General features: G+C 41.8%; 1 protein-coding gene across 3 annotated transcripts in view; it reads right to left on the reverse strand.

The window, feature by feature from the left end:
• DOCK4 (dedicator of cytokinesis 4) overlaps positions 1–15,219 on the reverse strand; it is a 437,391-nt gene that overhangs the window by 227,093 nt on the left and 195,079 nt on the right. For all 3 annotated transcript variants that reach the window (XM_004741945.3, XM_004741944.3, XM_004741943.3), the window contains exons 5-7: positions 12,146–12,242; positions 6,874–7,022; positions 1,406–1,490 (exon numbers count right to left, since the gene is read on the reverse strand). In XM_004741945.3, coding sequence (XP_004742002.2) covers positions 1,406–1,490; positions 6,874–7,022; positions 12,146–12,242 — 331 coding nt within the window. The remainder of the gene's footprint in view (positions 1–1,405; positions 1,491–6,873; positions 7,023–12,145; positions 12,243–15,219) is intronic.

A 15,219-nucleotide genomic window follows, 5' to 3' on the forward strand; every position in this document is an offset into this window, starting at 1 on the left:
CCAACTGACATTTAACTGTGGTTTCTGCTTAGCACCCATGCCACAAAGGTGTGCCTCATGAAATATTTTTTTTTTTTTTCCTCATGAAACATTTCTCTCAAGAAGCTCAATGTGAAGGAAATTCTCTACAGAAGGCAGAATTAATTCGAACTGACATAATAAGGTGCAGATAAATAATCTGAGCAGAGAGCAGTGATGAAGGAAAAAACTGAAAGTGGTAGAACTGCTTTCTAAAACTCAGACATCAGCTCTGATGGGCCGACCGATGATTTCCCCACATTTCTCAGACCCAGATCATCTCAGGTCAAGATTATCCCCACTATTCTATGAAGACTACTGTACACTTGGGAAGCTATCCAAAAGAGGCAGGGTCTTCCAGAAATGAGTCTACTATTTACCATAGGTGCTGTTCCTTTCAACATTATAGTAAGATGCATGGGAAACCATACTGAAGTAAAATTACACTGGCATCATGACTTTTGAAAGCCCTTCCCAGCCATAATCTTTGATTTGGGGTTTTAAAAGAGCTTAGTTAAATATCAGGAAATTAGGTAATTTTTACACAAGTAATAAGAATAAAAGGCTAGGGGCACCTGGGTGGCTCAGTTGGTTAGGTGTCTGCCTTTGGCTCAGGTCATGATCCCAAGATCCTGGGATTGAGCCCTGCATCAGGCTCTCTGCTCAGCGGGAAGCCTGCTTCTCCCTCTCCCTCTATCTGTTGCTCCCCCTACTTGTGCTCTCTGTCAAATAAATAAAATCTTAAAAAAACTAAAACCAAAACCAAAGGATATAAGGCTAAATACAAGGCAGACCGGACCAGATTTAACTTACCACGTAACTAGGAAAAACTCAAGTGATAGGTGATGAGCAATATGATCAAACATCTTAGAATCATTCACAGACTTCAGAACTGAGGATGGATTAGGGGCTAGAAGGGGTGGGGTAAGATCAGCAGTTGCAGACAATGGAGGAGACACTTTTGATGGATTTTGCATATGGTGGTAATGGGGGCAGGGAGTGGGGGCAACATTTTGGGGAAGAATAAGTGGATATCATTAGCCTCGGCACTGTACTGGAAAACAACAGATAAATATATAGGATTTGTGGGCATATCACTAAACTAACAAAATATACAAAGATGTGCAAAAGAACTTAGAACTTCTTTGGATTTACTTCCTAATATCTAAGACTTGAGAGCTCAGTAGTGCCCATCATATGATTCTGGAACAGGTGAAGTGTCCCAGTTTTTTACCTGGGGCATGGTCACCTCAGCTCTCAATTCTCTTGACTTGCTCCAAATTAAACTTGGAACATCCTGTTCTTATAAAATCAATCAAGTATGAAGAATGCCATGGAAACCACAAAATTAGCAGTGAGGCTGTAAGCCAAGGTTCCATGTACCTACCAGTCGGTAGAGCTCAGTAATGCTGATGTCCTCTGGATCCACCATTGCATACTCTTTCCTGGGCACCAGATCCAGTCCCAGTTGTCTAGAAAACACAGAAAAAATTGGGGGGAAAAGTCAATTCTATAGAATATATTAAAGAAGAGCATTTTTACTGTGTCATCTCGAAATCATATATGTCTCCCATCATCCTTCATTCACTCCTATCTTCTGACTTCTACTAACTGGCTACCACATTTGGAGAAGCCAACATAACCAGGCTGGACATGTGGCATGACTTTAGAAAGGTGACAAAGGCAGGTCAATCGAGGGGATGGGCAGGTCCTGTGCCCCTGCCACTGGAAGCCCCAAGATCCATCACCACAGAAACTCTTCCATGTTAGACCGGGGCAGAAACAAGAGTGAGACATACTTTTGTTCTAGAAATCAAGAGTTGAGAAGAGGGAAGTCTGGCCTGTAGGATCTGACCTTACAATACATAGCTAGTTACATCCAAAGCAAACACATTTCTTTTTTTTTTTTTAATAAACATGTATTTTTATCCCCAGGGGTACAGGTCTGTGAATCGCCAGGTTTACACACTTCACAGCACTCACCAAAGCACATACCCTCCCCAATGTCCATAACCCCACCCTGCCTTCTCCTAACCCCCCTCCCCTCAGCAACCCTCAGTTTGTTTTGTGAGATTAAGAGTCACTTATGGCAGACACATTTCTAATGTGACTCTCTGGCAACATGTGTAGTCCTCAGTTACAGAAAGTTCTGGGGTCGGTCATTTGAAGAAACTCAGGAAAGGCAGGGGACAAAGTTAAAGCAGTACAGTTTTAGGCCTGGGGTAGTGAAATGGTTTAATCTCTCAGGTCAGATGGACACAGCTGACATGTGGCTTACTGTACTGAGAACTGTTCTAAGGTTATACATCTAGCCTCAGTGAGAGCAAGTGTGGTGGCTGATTTGTGAGGTCCTACCACAGATGGAGGAAAATCAGTGTAACTGCCACTTCGCCTCTAGGGACCTTGGTGACATCCTCCTCTCCAGGGTGCCCGCTTGACTACAATGATATCTATGTTGTATCATTCATCTCCTGAAGCTTCCACGACCATCCCAAAAATGTCACGATGTCTCTGTGATGCCCTGTAGATCAAGGCCAAGATACTGTTTCTCTCCCAGACTCTCCTCAGTTATCCCACTCCATGTCTCACTGTAATTCTCTGATGATAATTTTTTCTGTGTCCCTTTCACATCGTCTTCTAACACGGAAGCCTTCTGCCATGGCATTTCCAGTTATAAAACCACAGCTTTCTCCCTTGTGTATTTAAAAAAAAAAAAAAAATCCTGAAATCCCGTACCTTCCCCCAAACTTCATTAGAGGTTTTGTAAATAGAACTCATTAATTTGGCACTTACTTCAAGCTGACCCAGCCACCTTGAGGGACAGTTGTTCTTATAATGGCAGTAGTTGTCTTTGATGTGAAAAAGTTTAATTTTCTTCAATTATGTTTCTCTTAGAGAAACATACAAATCACACTCCCATTCTCTAATTTTTCTTGAACTTTCAAATCACATACAGCATTGTGATTTGTTCTCAAAGTACCCATGTCTCCCTATTATGGATTAAATGTGTTCCTTTATATGGAAGCCCAATACAGGCAACACCATTATGATTATATTTGAAGACAGGGACCATAATAAGGTAATACAGGTTACATGAGGTCATAAGGGTGGGGCCCTAATCCAATAGAACTGGTGTTCTTATAAGAGGAAGCAGAGACCCCAGAGATTTCTCTATCTCCACATAAGCACAGAGGAAAGGTCATGTGAGGACACAGCAAAAAGGCAGCTGTTTTCAAGCCAGCAAGACAGCCCTCACCAAATTTGAATCTGCTGGTACCTTGATCATAGATGTCCAGCCTCCAGAACTGTGAGAAAATACATGTGTTGTTCAAGCCACCCACTCTATGATATTTTGTTATGGCAGCCCAAGCAGACTAATACATCCCCCCTTGGTCTACCTCACCAGGGATTCTGATAGGGTCTATTCCCCATTCTCTGTCCCCTCCCAAGAGAGAACCACTGCACTCCAATATAAGACATCATTTGATACCAGGTCGGTATTGCTGAGGAAAGATTATCTAGCAAAGGAAAGAGGATATATAACTACACATGAATCATGGCACCAACCTTACCCACAGCTCCTTCTTTGAGAAGCTGTCCTATCCTGGGTGTCATGAGGAGTTGCTGAGGCAGTCTAGTCATCTGACATCTCCCCTACCCCAGGCACACATGACTGGCTTAACAGATAGACACCTGACCTAAGGACAAATAATCCAGGGACTGGCCAATAGCTTATGAGTGGCTGGTAGAAAACCTCAGTCTAGACAGGAATAGTAGATTTTGGCTTTCAATGAGATTCCTTCTTTGAGAATTTGGACCTGGAAAGTCAGAGCATCAGCCATATGGCACGAGGAAGAAAAGATATACGAAGGACAACTGGTGTCCATCACTGGAGAATGAGAAAACTCCAACTCTAGCCGCAAAGGCTCTGGAGCAGGTGTGAAGTCCAGAAACCTCCTGGTCCTGGGGTCCCAGGAGCCTTTAACTTGCAAGTCTTTCTCTCCTAAAGCTGTAATTGTTCAGTTTCTGCTGGCTTCCTGGGTCCTAGCTGTATGAAGAGAGCTTCCTCTGTTTTTATTTTGTTTTGTTCATTCCTAGGTATATCCTTAGGATACCTCTCCCAGTGTTTGAGATTTTCCTAGCTCACAGAACAGGATCTGGGCAGTGTTTTAATATCAGGAAGAAGAAATGAGGTAAAAGGAGAAAGGAGTAAATGCTCAGGATATGGGAGACCAGAGCAGGGAAGGGAGGGGCACACTCTTTATCATTTCAGTCACTGGAAAGAAAGAAAGAATGGATTCTCCCTCCTGTATGATCTTAGTGAGAAAAGTCAAAGGACAACACAGGACTCTATGGAGAACAGAAACAGGTATCATTATTTTAACTCTGTGTGACACTTCCAGGTGTGGATACTTCTTTTCATGGCTCTGTTAAGGAACAAAAGGAAATAGCTCCTCCTCCACTTCCTCCCAAGCTTCCCACATGCAGAGGGCTTCTCTTTACCACTGGTTTCATGGTCTCATGATACACAACATGAGATTGAACATTCTTAATTTATGGTCATCCAGAGATCTACATGCTGACAGATAATTTTGCAGAAAAATCTGATCTAGTTTAATCTAGATAATTTAATTATCTAGAGATAATTCTCTTGCATTATCTGAATTTGTTTTTCTTTTAGCACTACTCAATAAGACAACTGATTTAATACTTACAAGAAGCCAGTAAACGCACAATCTGTGTGCTGTAAGTTGTTTTTAAGTTAAGTGGTCAAAGAAAACAGAATGAGACCTTAGAAAATTCATGAATTTGAGGATGAGCTATATAAATTATATTGTTCATTTTCATGCATCAATGTTTTACCAACTTACCATAAATTAGCCACAGAACTGCCCAAAGTAAAGCTAGAATTTACATGAGTCAAAACGGAGTCATGATTCAGTCATAATTAATGTTTTTCTCTCTGTCATCATCTCCTTCCTAAAACTGAAAAAGTATCTTTCTGCCTGCTCTATATTTCTATGCTATTTTTGATAAGCTACTTCATCCAACTTTCTTCCTATTTACAAACTCATCTTTAAAGAAGGACCAGCATAATGACTAAGAGCCAATATAAGTCAGTGAAAACTCAAAATATTTTTTTTCAAAATGAAAAAGAAACACAGGATAGACAGCATGAGTCCCTTTCAAACAGCCTTGAAATTACCCCCAGCCACTCTGCCTCATCTCACATAGCAAGACGGGAGGCTCGGTGCAAATGGCCGCCATGTTTTCTTCCCCAGGAAATGCTGTGTGTTTGGACTCATACAGTCCTGGAGCAGAAACGGCCCACAGACCTTCTCTAGTTCAACGTACTCCTTCCACAGGTGAGAAAAGTGAAGTCAAGAAGGGCTCAGGAATTCGCCTCATGTCTCAAAAAGCAGCATTCCTAGTCTAATGTCCTGTTGCCATTCCCCACCTACGGTTGTTTTTTGTTTTTTTTAATCCCCCACGGAATCAATCTTGTAAAGGTAAATAACTTGGGGCTATCATACTGCTCATCTGTAAAAGATGAATGGCACCTCTTACTCAACAAAATAGCCCAAGTACTCAAGGTGAGCATGAGGCTTACAGTAGGTCCATGTGCTCATAACTGTAGTCATCTCATCTCAGAGGAATCAAAACTGGCTTCTGAGAGAGCAACTTCCTGCAGTCAGAAGAAGCTGCACTCTAGCTTCAAATCGATTTTTCCAGATTCAATAAGAGGTGAATTCATCTGTGGTGTATGTCCTGCCATTTCCCCCTTTTCTGCTGGCTTTTCTTTTATTCTGTACCCCTAAGATCCTTTGAAGGTCCAATTAGCCAATGGGGACTGAGAGGGGAAAGGAAGGGAGGACAAGACCATGACACTGAGAGACCTTTTGACTTCTTGCAGCAAGCCCAGGATCATAGCCAAAGTGTATTCTAATTTCTCACCCACATATTAGCATTCATACTTAGTACAATATCAGCCCTGATCAGAGCTTTAAATGATGAGATTAACTGAAGTGTTTGGAGGTTATTTTAGATTAGTCATAGTTTTATTTAAGAATAAATCTTGGTCTACTTTTTACTGAGTTCTCCAAAGCAGCTCCTCAAAGGGGCCAATATCTACACACAGGCGGATTCAAGGGCAATAATCAATTCCCCCATGGTGCACCTGTTTTAAGACTTAATAGGCAGGGACGCCTGGGTGGCTCAGTTGGTTAAGCAGCTGCCTTCAGCTCAGGTCACGATCCCAGCGTCCTGGGATCGAGTCCCACATCGGGCTCCTTGCTCTGCAGGGAGCCTGCTTCTCCCTCTGACTCTGCCTTCCACTCTGTCTGCCTGTGCTCGCTCTCGCTCGCTCTCTCTCTGACAAATAAATAAATAAAATCTTTAAAAAAAAAAAAAAAAGACTTAATAGGCAGTGTTAACATCAGCGTCTGTCTCCCTCCAGATTAGTCTGGTGACATATTACCACAATACGGAAGGGGTATATATTAAAAGCAAATACACATGCCAAACCTAAAGCTTATTTTTAAATAAGACCTATTTAGAAGAAGCCTTATCCAGTTGATCCCTGTAAATATTTCATATTCTACAAGAACGTGCACACTGTCGACCTCACAGGCCACTAGAGAACAAACAACATCCTGGTGCCCTCCCCAGCCTGAGGGGATCCAGTTCTCAGCTCCATCGATGACCGTCTTCCCTAAGTCCCCACAAGGAGAAAACTGAAAAAACCCCATATGGTGTTTTCGGTGTTATTACCACACAGTGACTCACACCTATGTGACATCTGTCACCAGAGACACCCCGGCCCCCACCACCACCACCATGGGGGACGGTACTCACTCATTGCCCCAGTCCAGGCGGGCGGTAATGTGACGCTTCACATCCTTCATCCGGTCGTGGGTCAGATGGCCCACCAGCACCTGCCGGCGCAGATCCAGGATTTCATTCATGATGTGCCACAGCCGATGGAAGAGATCGCCTTCATTTCTCTGGGAAGTACCCAAACATGGAAGCGGTGGTCAGTCCCCAGAGTGAGCGGGGAGGGGGGACAAGTCCAGCTCAGCCTCCATGTGCTTGCCACTCGGTGGGCAGATTCTCTGTGAACGGGTCCCTCTCCCCTCACACTCGAATACGCCCGCTGCGCTCTACACTCTCAGCCAGGTGCACGGCCAGGTGCTGTCCAAGAATCCAACTTCCCTTTCCAGGAGTCCTCACCACGCCTCCAAGCCCGGAGCCTACAGGCACTTTCTTTAGCTCCATCCACATTCTGCTGTCCTTCAAGGCTCCACCCGAATCCACCTCTGTCAGGAACCTTCCCTGATAACTCTTACTCACATTCTTTTCTCTCTTCTCTCAACAGTGGCTGCATACAATAAAGCCCGCTTCAACAGAAAACACTATGATATTCTTATTATTTCTTACATGCTGGTCTTCCTGCTTTACTGTATTTCCCATCACAAGCTGGCTCTACACAGAGAACTCTCAAACCCATTCACTGCTATTATCTGGTCACTATTCAGACGTCTATGAACAAACACGGTTTTCTTTCTTACTTGTTAAATATTCATGTAGATTCAATACTCTCCTGGGAAATTTGTCAAGCAAGGCGACTTAACATAAGGAAGATGGGTGAAACTCCCAGCTTCAAACGCTGCTTTTGCTACTTATTTGTTTTAAAGCCTTGGTGAGTGAGTTCTGTCATCTGTGAAACAGACAGTCCTACCTTCCTATACAGCTGTTTTGTGGCCTGGAGATAATGTTGGTGAAGGGAGGTCAGCACAGTGATGAAGAACACAGACTTGGGAGCCTGGCTGTGCAATCTGCATTCCAAGTTTGCCATTTACTCGCTGATAAACCTTTGGCAACTTATTAACCTCTTCGTGTGTATTTTCTTATCTATAGAATGGATATTATAATAACTACCTGATTGGGTCACTGTCAAGATTGATAAGTTAATACACCAAAACTGTTAGAATAATGCCCGACCTAGAATAAATACCACCCAAGTGTTGGCAGTTACTAATACTGTTACTGCCGTGGGGTTGGTCCAGGACAAGCCTTCTGCTAACGTTGTCTCTTTACCCAAAGCTGGCCTGTATCTCTTACCTAGAGACATGGAGGGCAAAACTATTTCTAAGTATCTACCCTTCATCTTTCTTTCTTTCTTTCTTTTTTTTTTTAATTTTATTTATTTATTTGACACAGAGAGAGAGATCACAAGTAGGCAAGGAAGCAGTCAGAGAGAAAGAGGAGAAAGAAGACTCCCAGCGGAGCAGAAAGCCCGATGCAGGGCTGGATCCCAGGACCCTGGGATCATGACCTGAGCCGAAGGCAGAGGCTTAACCCACTGAGCCACCCAGGCACCCCAGCCCTTCCTCTTTCTTAACAAGAAGCTATACTTTTACTTTCTACTAAAATATTAGTAGAGGACATGAACAGTGGTATAAAAGGATTGAGATTTATCATACATCTGAAGCCCTCTGCAGTGAGAAACTGCCAGAAATAGCAGAAGTTCTGTGGGATGGGAAAAGATGCTCGGTCAGAACACATTTTTTTTTTTTTTACATTTAAAAAAGTCATAACATGTCTTCTACTTTATCAAGACTTGGTGACTTGGAGTGTTTTAATGTACTGTGCGGGTAAGACAAATGTGCTGGCTGAACAGCAAAGCTTTCTCCATGACACTATCCCTGGTCCTCTAAGATAAAAATAATTGTGCTCTCGACATTTAAAGCTCTCTACTATGCTTGTTCTACTATTACCTCTCACTCTTTACTCATGTTATACGCTCCCATACAAGTCACAACAGGCACACTGTAATGCAATACTCTGGTAATTCACGGCTCAGAGTCCATGGTCTCCACTGGGTGTGATCCTCCAACCACAGATGCTGGGTCTCCCTCGGGTAGGCCCAGCAGCTGGAGAAGAATGGGATCCTTGATTTATGGGAGGTCATTTTGTGGATCTTGAGAGCTAGATTCCATCTAAGTCATGTGAAACAGTAAGGGAAGATCAAGAAAGACTTGAGGTGGTCAGTGGCCAATGGAAAGGTCCACACGAGTCAAATAAATTACATAAGGAAGATATAAAATAAGTCAAGTCCTATGCAGCAAAATGAAGAGGCAGCTCTGTTGGAAAAGCCATCAGCCCTGCTCTTGGGGACGACGGTGTTTTACAGTTGTGCGGTAGGATGGACTTCATTTTCTAATGATGTCTCCTCTAGTACTTAAGTTGAAGAGAATGCTAAGACGATAAGGAAGCTGGATCCTTCGTAAAAATGAAACCAGCTGGTCAGCGTTCCCTTTAGGGAAGGGACACAGGAACCCTGACATACCGCAGCCCTAACCAGCAAACCAGCCCTCCTCATGGGAAAGTATCGGGTATGTATCAGGTCTGGGCTGACAGCTGGTCATAAAATGGTGAGTCTTGAAAAAGTGGACTGTAAATACTGAAGAGTTATGAAGACTATTTAGAAAATATGAAAAATGCTCTTGGTTTAACATTAAATGAAAAGGGTAGAATATAATATTCAAGCCTTGGAATAAAACAGTATCTGAAAGTTCCTGCAATAAGTGCAAAATGTAGAAAAAAAGCTAATTGTGAGTATTTTAGAGAATGGGAAGTTTCCATTTGCCTCAAAATGAAAACAGCATGGGTTTGGAGGCAGCAGATCTACCTTTCGACTCAGGTTTTACCACTTAGCATGGGACCCTGAATAGGTTATCTCTGCTAAAGACTTGAGAATAAATACAAGTTGGCAGAGCACCAGGGAAGAAAGTTATAAAATATCCAGCCAAAGGCATGCACAGAAGTACTTAAGTAAAGGATGGCTGCTGAATTTCTCCTAAGATTTTTGTGATTATATTACCGGTATTTTATTAAGTGATATTTTAAAGAACATTATTTAGACTCTTACCAATGATATGAAAAAGAATAACTAACATTTCTCAAGTATTTACCATGAGCTTTTAAGCTAAATGTTCTACTTATATTAAGTATATCTCATAAAATTCTTACAATTTACAAGATCTTATCCTCATCAAACATCTGCCAGTGGAGAAGCCAGGCACCTTAAAACCACTGGAAAAGAGCAAGGATGAACTTGAATCAAAACACTGGGCTCAAAACACCTGTATAAGGGAAAGAGAACCCGGAAGGCCCAACACAGCCGAGTCGGCCTCATTCTCAAGGTCGAAAATCTGTTCCCTTCAGGTTCAACTTCATATTTGTCCCTAACATAACTGACTACAATGCCAGTATCCAGGGGAACTTTTAAATCATTCTATCTCTGTGTCCATTACTCAGGACATGAGGAGGTGGAAAAGTTACTCCTAGAGCTTACAACACACAGATTTTCAAACCAATCAAGTATGTCCCCAAAATAGATGTTCACAACCTGAAAAGCAGGTAAAAATAGCTAGGTGAGGCAGAATCAAGAGGAAATTCAACTTTGTTCCCCACAAGCTGCCACATAAAAGGCAAAGTGCTGGTGTTCTATCTCCGCTAATGGAGGACGCTTACACTGCCATTCTTTTCATAACTCTTCTGTTGGGTATTTAAGATGCAATGATGTGAACATTTCCAATAGTTTCATTTCCACATATTATATACATTATTTTAAGTGAAATAATACTTGGATTTTATATTCCTCGTAATATAAATTTTTTCAAAAATCTGGAAGGGAGGGGTGCCTGGGTGGCTCAGTGGGTCAACCTCTACCTTCAGCTCAGGTCATGATCTCAGGATCCTGGGATGGAGCCATGCATTGGGCTCTCTCTTCAGCAGAGAGCCTGCTTCCCTTCCTCTCTCTCTGCCTGCCTCTCTGCCTACTTGTGATCTCTGTCAAGTAAATAAATAAAATCTTTAAAAAAAAATCTGGAAGGGAGATCTGCATTTCCTCTGTAACCTCTCAGCACAGATCCCTTGAGTTCAGTTACCTTGACTTTGCATTTACCTCATTCCAGCAAAGCTCAGACCGGCATTTCATCTAAGACTGTTTTGTGGATTTTCGTAATGAGTCCTAAAGCCACCAGCTCCAGGAGGGCGTGGTCAGTTAAATCCAACATCAAAAGGGGTTTTATTTTTAAGATTTTCTTGCCTCAGTGAAATATCCTATTGCATTTTATATGTAACAGACAATGAAAACTGTCATTCTGTGCCAATGTCCTTCACTAATTGGGATTTTCTCTTTGACAAGCTGTTTCAAATCGTTTTGTCAGGCTAAGTACACCTTTATATTTTGAACGCACTCCCTTCAAATGATTAAGCTGTTCCATAAATGTCTTTGAAAATAAAAGGAGAAATAGCATTCATCTTCCTCAAAGCTTCACCACCTCCAAATGTGTGCATATTCAGAGACCCAAAGTGAGGGCACTAGATTCACATCAGAATCCCAGCTCAGCCATTTTCCCACTGCGTAGGCCACAGCCAAGAACCTCATTCTGCCTCACGTTCCTTCTTTGTAAGCTGGGGATGTTCTCAGTCATCGTTTCCTTGAGTGGGTGTATGGAATTGATGAGGCCTTGCATATGGCGTACCTCCCCATGGTTTGCAACACAGTAAGCTCTCAATAAGTATAATTTGTTGTAACAGGTAAATAAATACATAAAAGCATACTCTCCAGACATTGACCTGACCTCTTTTTTTTTTTTTTTTCAGGAAATATTCCTTTCTCTTGTGTATTTAAAATATTCTGGCTCATTTGGCCTAAGGAGTCTGTCATTTTCCATATATTGAATCATTTATAGAAAATTAGAATAAAATACCACCGATACTCCAATTGCACTGAAAATAAATTTTTCTCCTTGAAAATTAAAAATACTCAGAAAGCCTGACACTAATTATTTCCATGTAAACCATTCTGATCGATGAGATGCCATAAAAATCATCTTTTACATTCCTGCATCTTGAAAAAAAAACTTAGAGAGCCCATGTTTAGTGGACACATGGATTACAGCAAGATTATGTCTTATTAGGCTCTGTATTTCTGACATCTGGAGGATCCCTAGTGCCTTAAACCAGGTGCTCAACAATTAGTCGATGCTAACTCCTGTTCAAGTTTTTCTTAAAATAATTCTCTATCCAAAAATTATGACACTAAAAAGTTACTTACCACATAGAGCTGTTTCCACATGGTTCCCCAGTCTCTTAATGTTGATGTCATTTCTGTTATAACGGAGTCTTCAGTGGGAATAACCATTTCAAATTGTCTGTGAAATTAAAGAGAAAAACAAAGTCTACATGCAATTATCATAGATAACAATCTTCTTTGAAATCCTCTGAAAGATAAAAGTGGGAAAGGAAACTGTCTATTATTTTGGGTTCTGCAGACTGTAACGAGGATCTGATTAGAGACCCATGCGAGGAATGTTATGTGGGTCATGGCAGAATAATACCAAAAGGTCCAGCCACTTCATCCACATCAAGTTTGAGGAGTGTGGTCAGAAGAAACAGTATCAGAAGACTTCTGCTCCAGCCACAGTGTGACCACTAAAAAACAACTCATTTAACCTCTCAAGCCCAAAAGCCTTCATGTAACATGAGGTCACCAAGTCTGCATAAATTATGAGATAGCTTTTGCTTTTCAAGCACTATGACCATAGGACTCAAAGGGAGTAACAGACTTTTTCAATGATCAGGGTATTATGGCTGCAAACTAACTTAGTGTTAGAAATATCTAGACACCAAGGTACAGATTAAACACTCACTTGATCTTTTTTATTTTTTTAAAGATTTTATTTATTTATTTGACAGAGATCACAGGCAGAGAGGCAGGCAGAGGGAGAGAGGGAGGAAGCAGGCTCCCTGCTGAGCAGAGAGCCCCAATGCTGGGCTTGATCCCAGGACCCCGGGATCATGACCTGAGCCAAAGTCAGAGGCTTTAACCCACTGAGCCACCCAGGCGTCCCCACTCACTTGATCTTATCAACACTTTGTTTTCATTATTTGTACATGGGACCATGAAAAATGCTTAGTCTCTTAGTAATGTTATCATGCATCATTGAACTTAAAAGCTTTTGCTATCACAGATGTTCCAATATCCATTGCGCAATGTTCCTCTCTCCAATTAGGGTCCTATACCATTCCTGTTTCTTCTCTAAAAGCAAACCACTATACTTGGAAAACATTCACATCAACATCTCCTAGTGTATGTAAGTGGTCCTGATATTGCATGAAGCCATGGACAAAAATAAAATCCAAATTTCCTTTATCTTCCATTTCTGTCTTTGACATAAAACAACCTTTTTTTCCTCATCTCAAATTTGGTTTTTCGAATTCTTTTCAGTGTGTGTGCAGGTTAAAATGCCTAAGTGGCTATATCAGCACAACATCTCAAAAGAACGCTACCAGCTATTTGATAGGACTTATTTTCTTAACATGTATGTATTTTTTCAAGGACAACATCTAACAGGTACAAGGTAACAGCATTTGAGACGCCGAACCAGGTTGTCTAGATGATCAAGGGAAAATTACTTCTTAGCATGAGGCTAATAACTGCTCTGTTCTTTTGTGATGTTATATCCAAAGGGTGTATAATTGTCGTGTGTAAAGCCTTCTTGACAGCAAGTAAGAGAACTAAAACCTTCACCAACAGAGGCTCATTTCCTCATTTCATAGGGCTGCTAAAGTACTTGCTCTGTACTTCCCTCCTTTCTAGGGCTTAAACACAGCTGAAAATGTAAAAGTGGGATTTAAAACTAGGAAAGAAAGTAAACAGTAGTATAGAACTGCAACACACACAGAACCTTTTATCAAGTCTATGTGTGACATTTTCAAATTGGTAGCGCCTTTATTTTGCTTTTGAAGCAGCCATTGCAATTTACATGATGAATATTTGGAGACAGAGATTATAAAATGATCAGATGTAAGGTCAAGAAGGGAACAATGAATTTCCAGGACAACTCGACGCCCTACTTAACATTTAAAACGTGGCATGACCTCACGCAGCAATTAAACACTACTGAAGTGGCCTCGTTGTTCATAAACTGTAATTTAATTTAAGGACCCCCATCAGCCTGACAATGCTCTGAAGACCCAGGAACCAACAAAAGGGCAGTTCCATCTGTGAGACTTTGATTTTGGATTTGTTCAAACAAAATGTAAATTTTTAAGAAGCCTGACAAAATCACCATTTTTGGTGAGGCAGCTGTTTCCTCTTAATTATATCAAAACCAAAGTCAATGTTCAAACAGTTGTAAGTAGTGGCCCTTGATTACATTTTGTTCAGTTATCCTGAGATATACTTTGCAGCTACTTAATCCTGGTGGGCCATCAGGCTGCTGATCCTAAAATAAGAGATGTTTACATCAAAATCTCAAAGAAGTCCCTCTTTGGGAAAGCAATTATCTGGTAATACGTGTTCTCAAATGTTTTCAGGCTTAAGTTTTCTTCCAGTTAACGGTCCTAGAATCTAGGATCTCAACCAATTCCAATAAATTTTTTTCTTTTTAAGAAAACAAACTTGGGGGCGCCTGGGTGGCTCAGTGGATTAAGCCTCTGCCTTCGGCTTGGGTCATGATCTCAGGGCTGGGTCTCGATCCTGGGATGGAGCACCGAATGGGGCTCTCTGCTCAGCAGGGAGCCTGCTTCCCCCCCTCTCTCTGGCGGCCTCTCCGCCTACTTGTGATCTCTCTCTCTCTCTCTGCCAAATAAATAAATAAAATCTCTGGAAAAAAAAGAAAAGAAAAGAAGCTTGGGTTCTACCCCCAACATTCTCCTGCTACTTAATGTTCATGATGCCTTGTGTCACATGGGGAACCGACAACCAAGTCTTAAATTTACACAACTAAAATTTGAGACATCTATAGCCTTATTTAAACTTCCTCAGGCTCAAGGAAGGGGGCCAGACACGTACCAGTTACTGTCTAGGACAAAAATAAATAAATAAAAGAAAGCACTTGTTTTGACAATGACCCACTCCATTCTGCTTTGAGAGGGAGGACTTCCACTGGGTGGAATGATGCTGGACATCGTCTTTGCTAGCATCCTCTATTTCCCTTGCTCTGGGTGTTCCGTTGGGGCTGAGTGGCCCTTTGATCTACAGAGTTCAAGCCGTAGGGTGGGGCTTGGGGCAACGGCAGCAGAGAGAACTGGCTGCATGAGTCTACCTAGCTGGACACCATTAAGGGTCAGGGTAGAGACCCTGGGGTTTCCACACTGTCCAGCCCAGATCACTAGAGCAGAAAG

Source organism: Mustela putorius, unplaced genomic scaffold (genome assembly GCF_011764305.1).
Source record: "Mustela putorius furo isolate JIRA1106 unplaced genomic scaffold, ASM1176430v1.1 tig00003845_pilon_pilon_pilon, whole genome shotgun sequence".
NCBI classification, from domain to species: domain Eukaryota; kingdom Metazoa; phylum Chordata; class Mammalia; order Carnivora; family Mustelidae; genus Mustela; species Mustela putorius.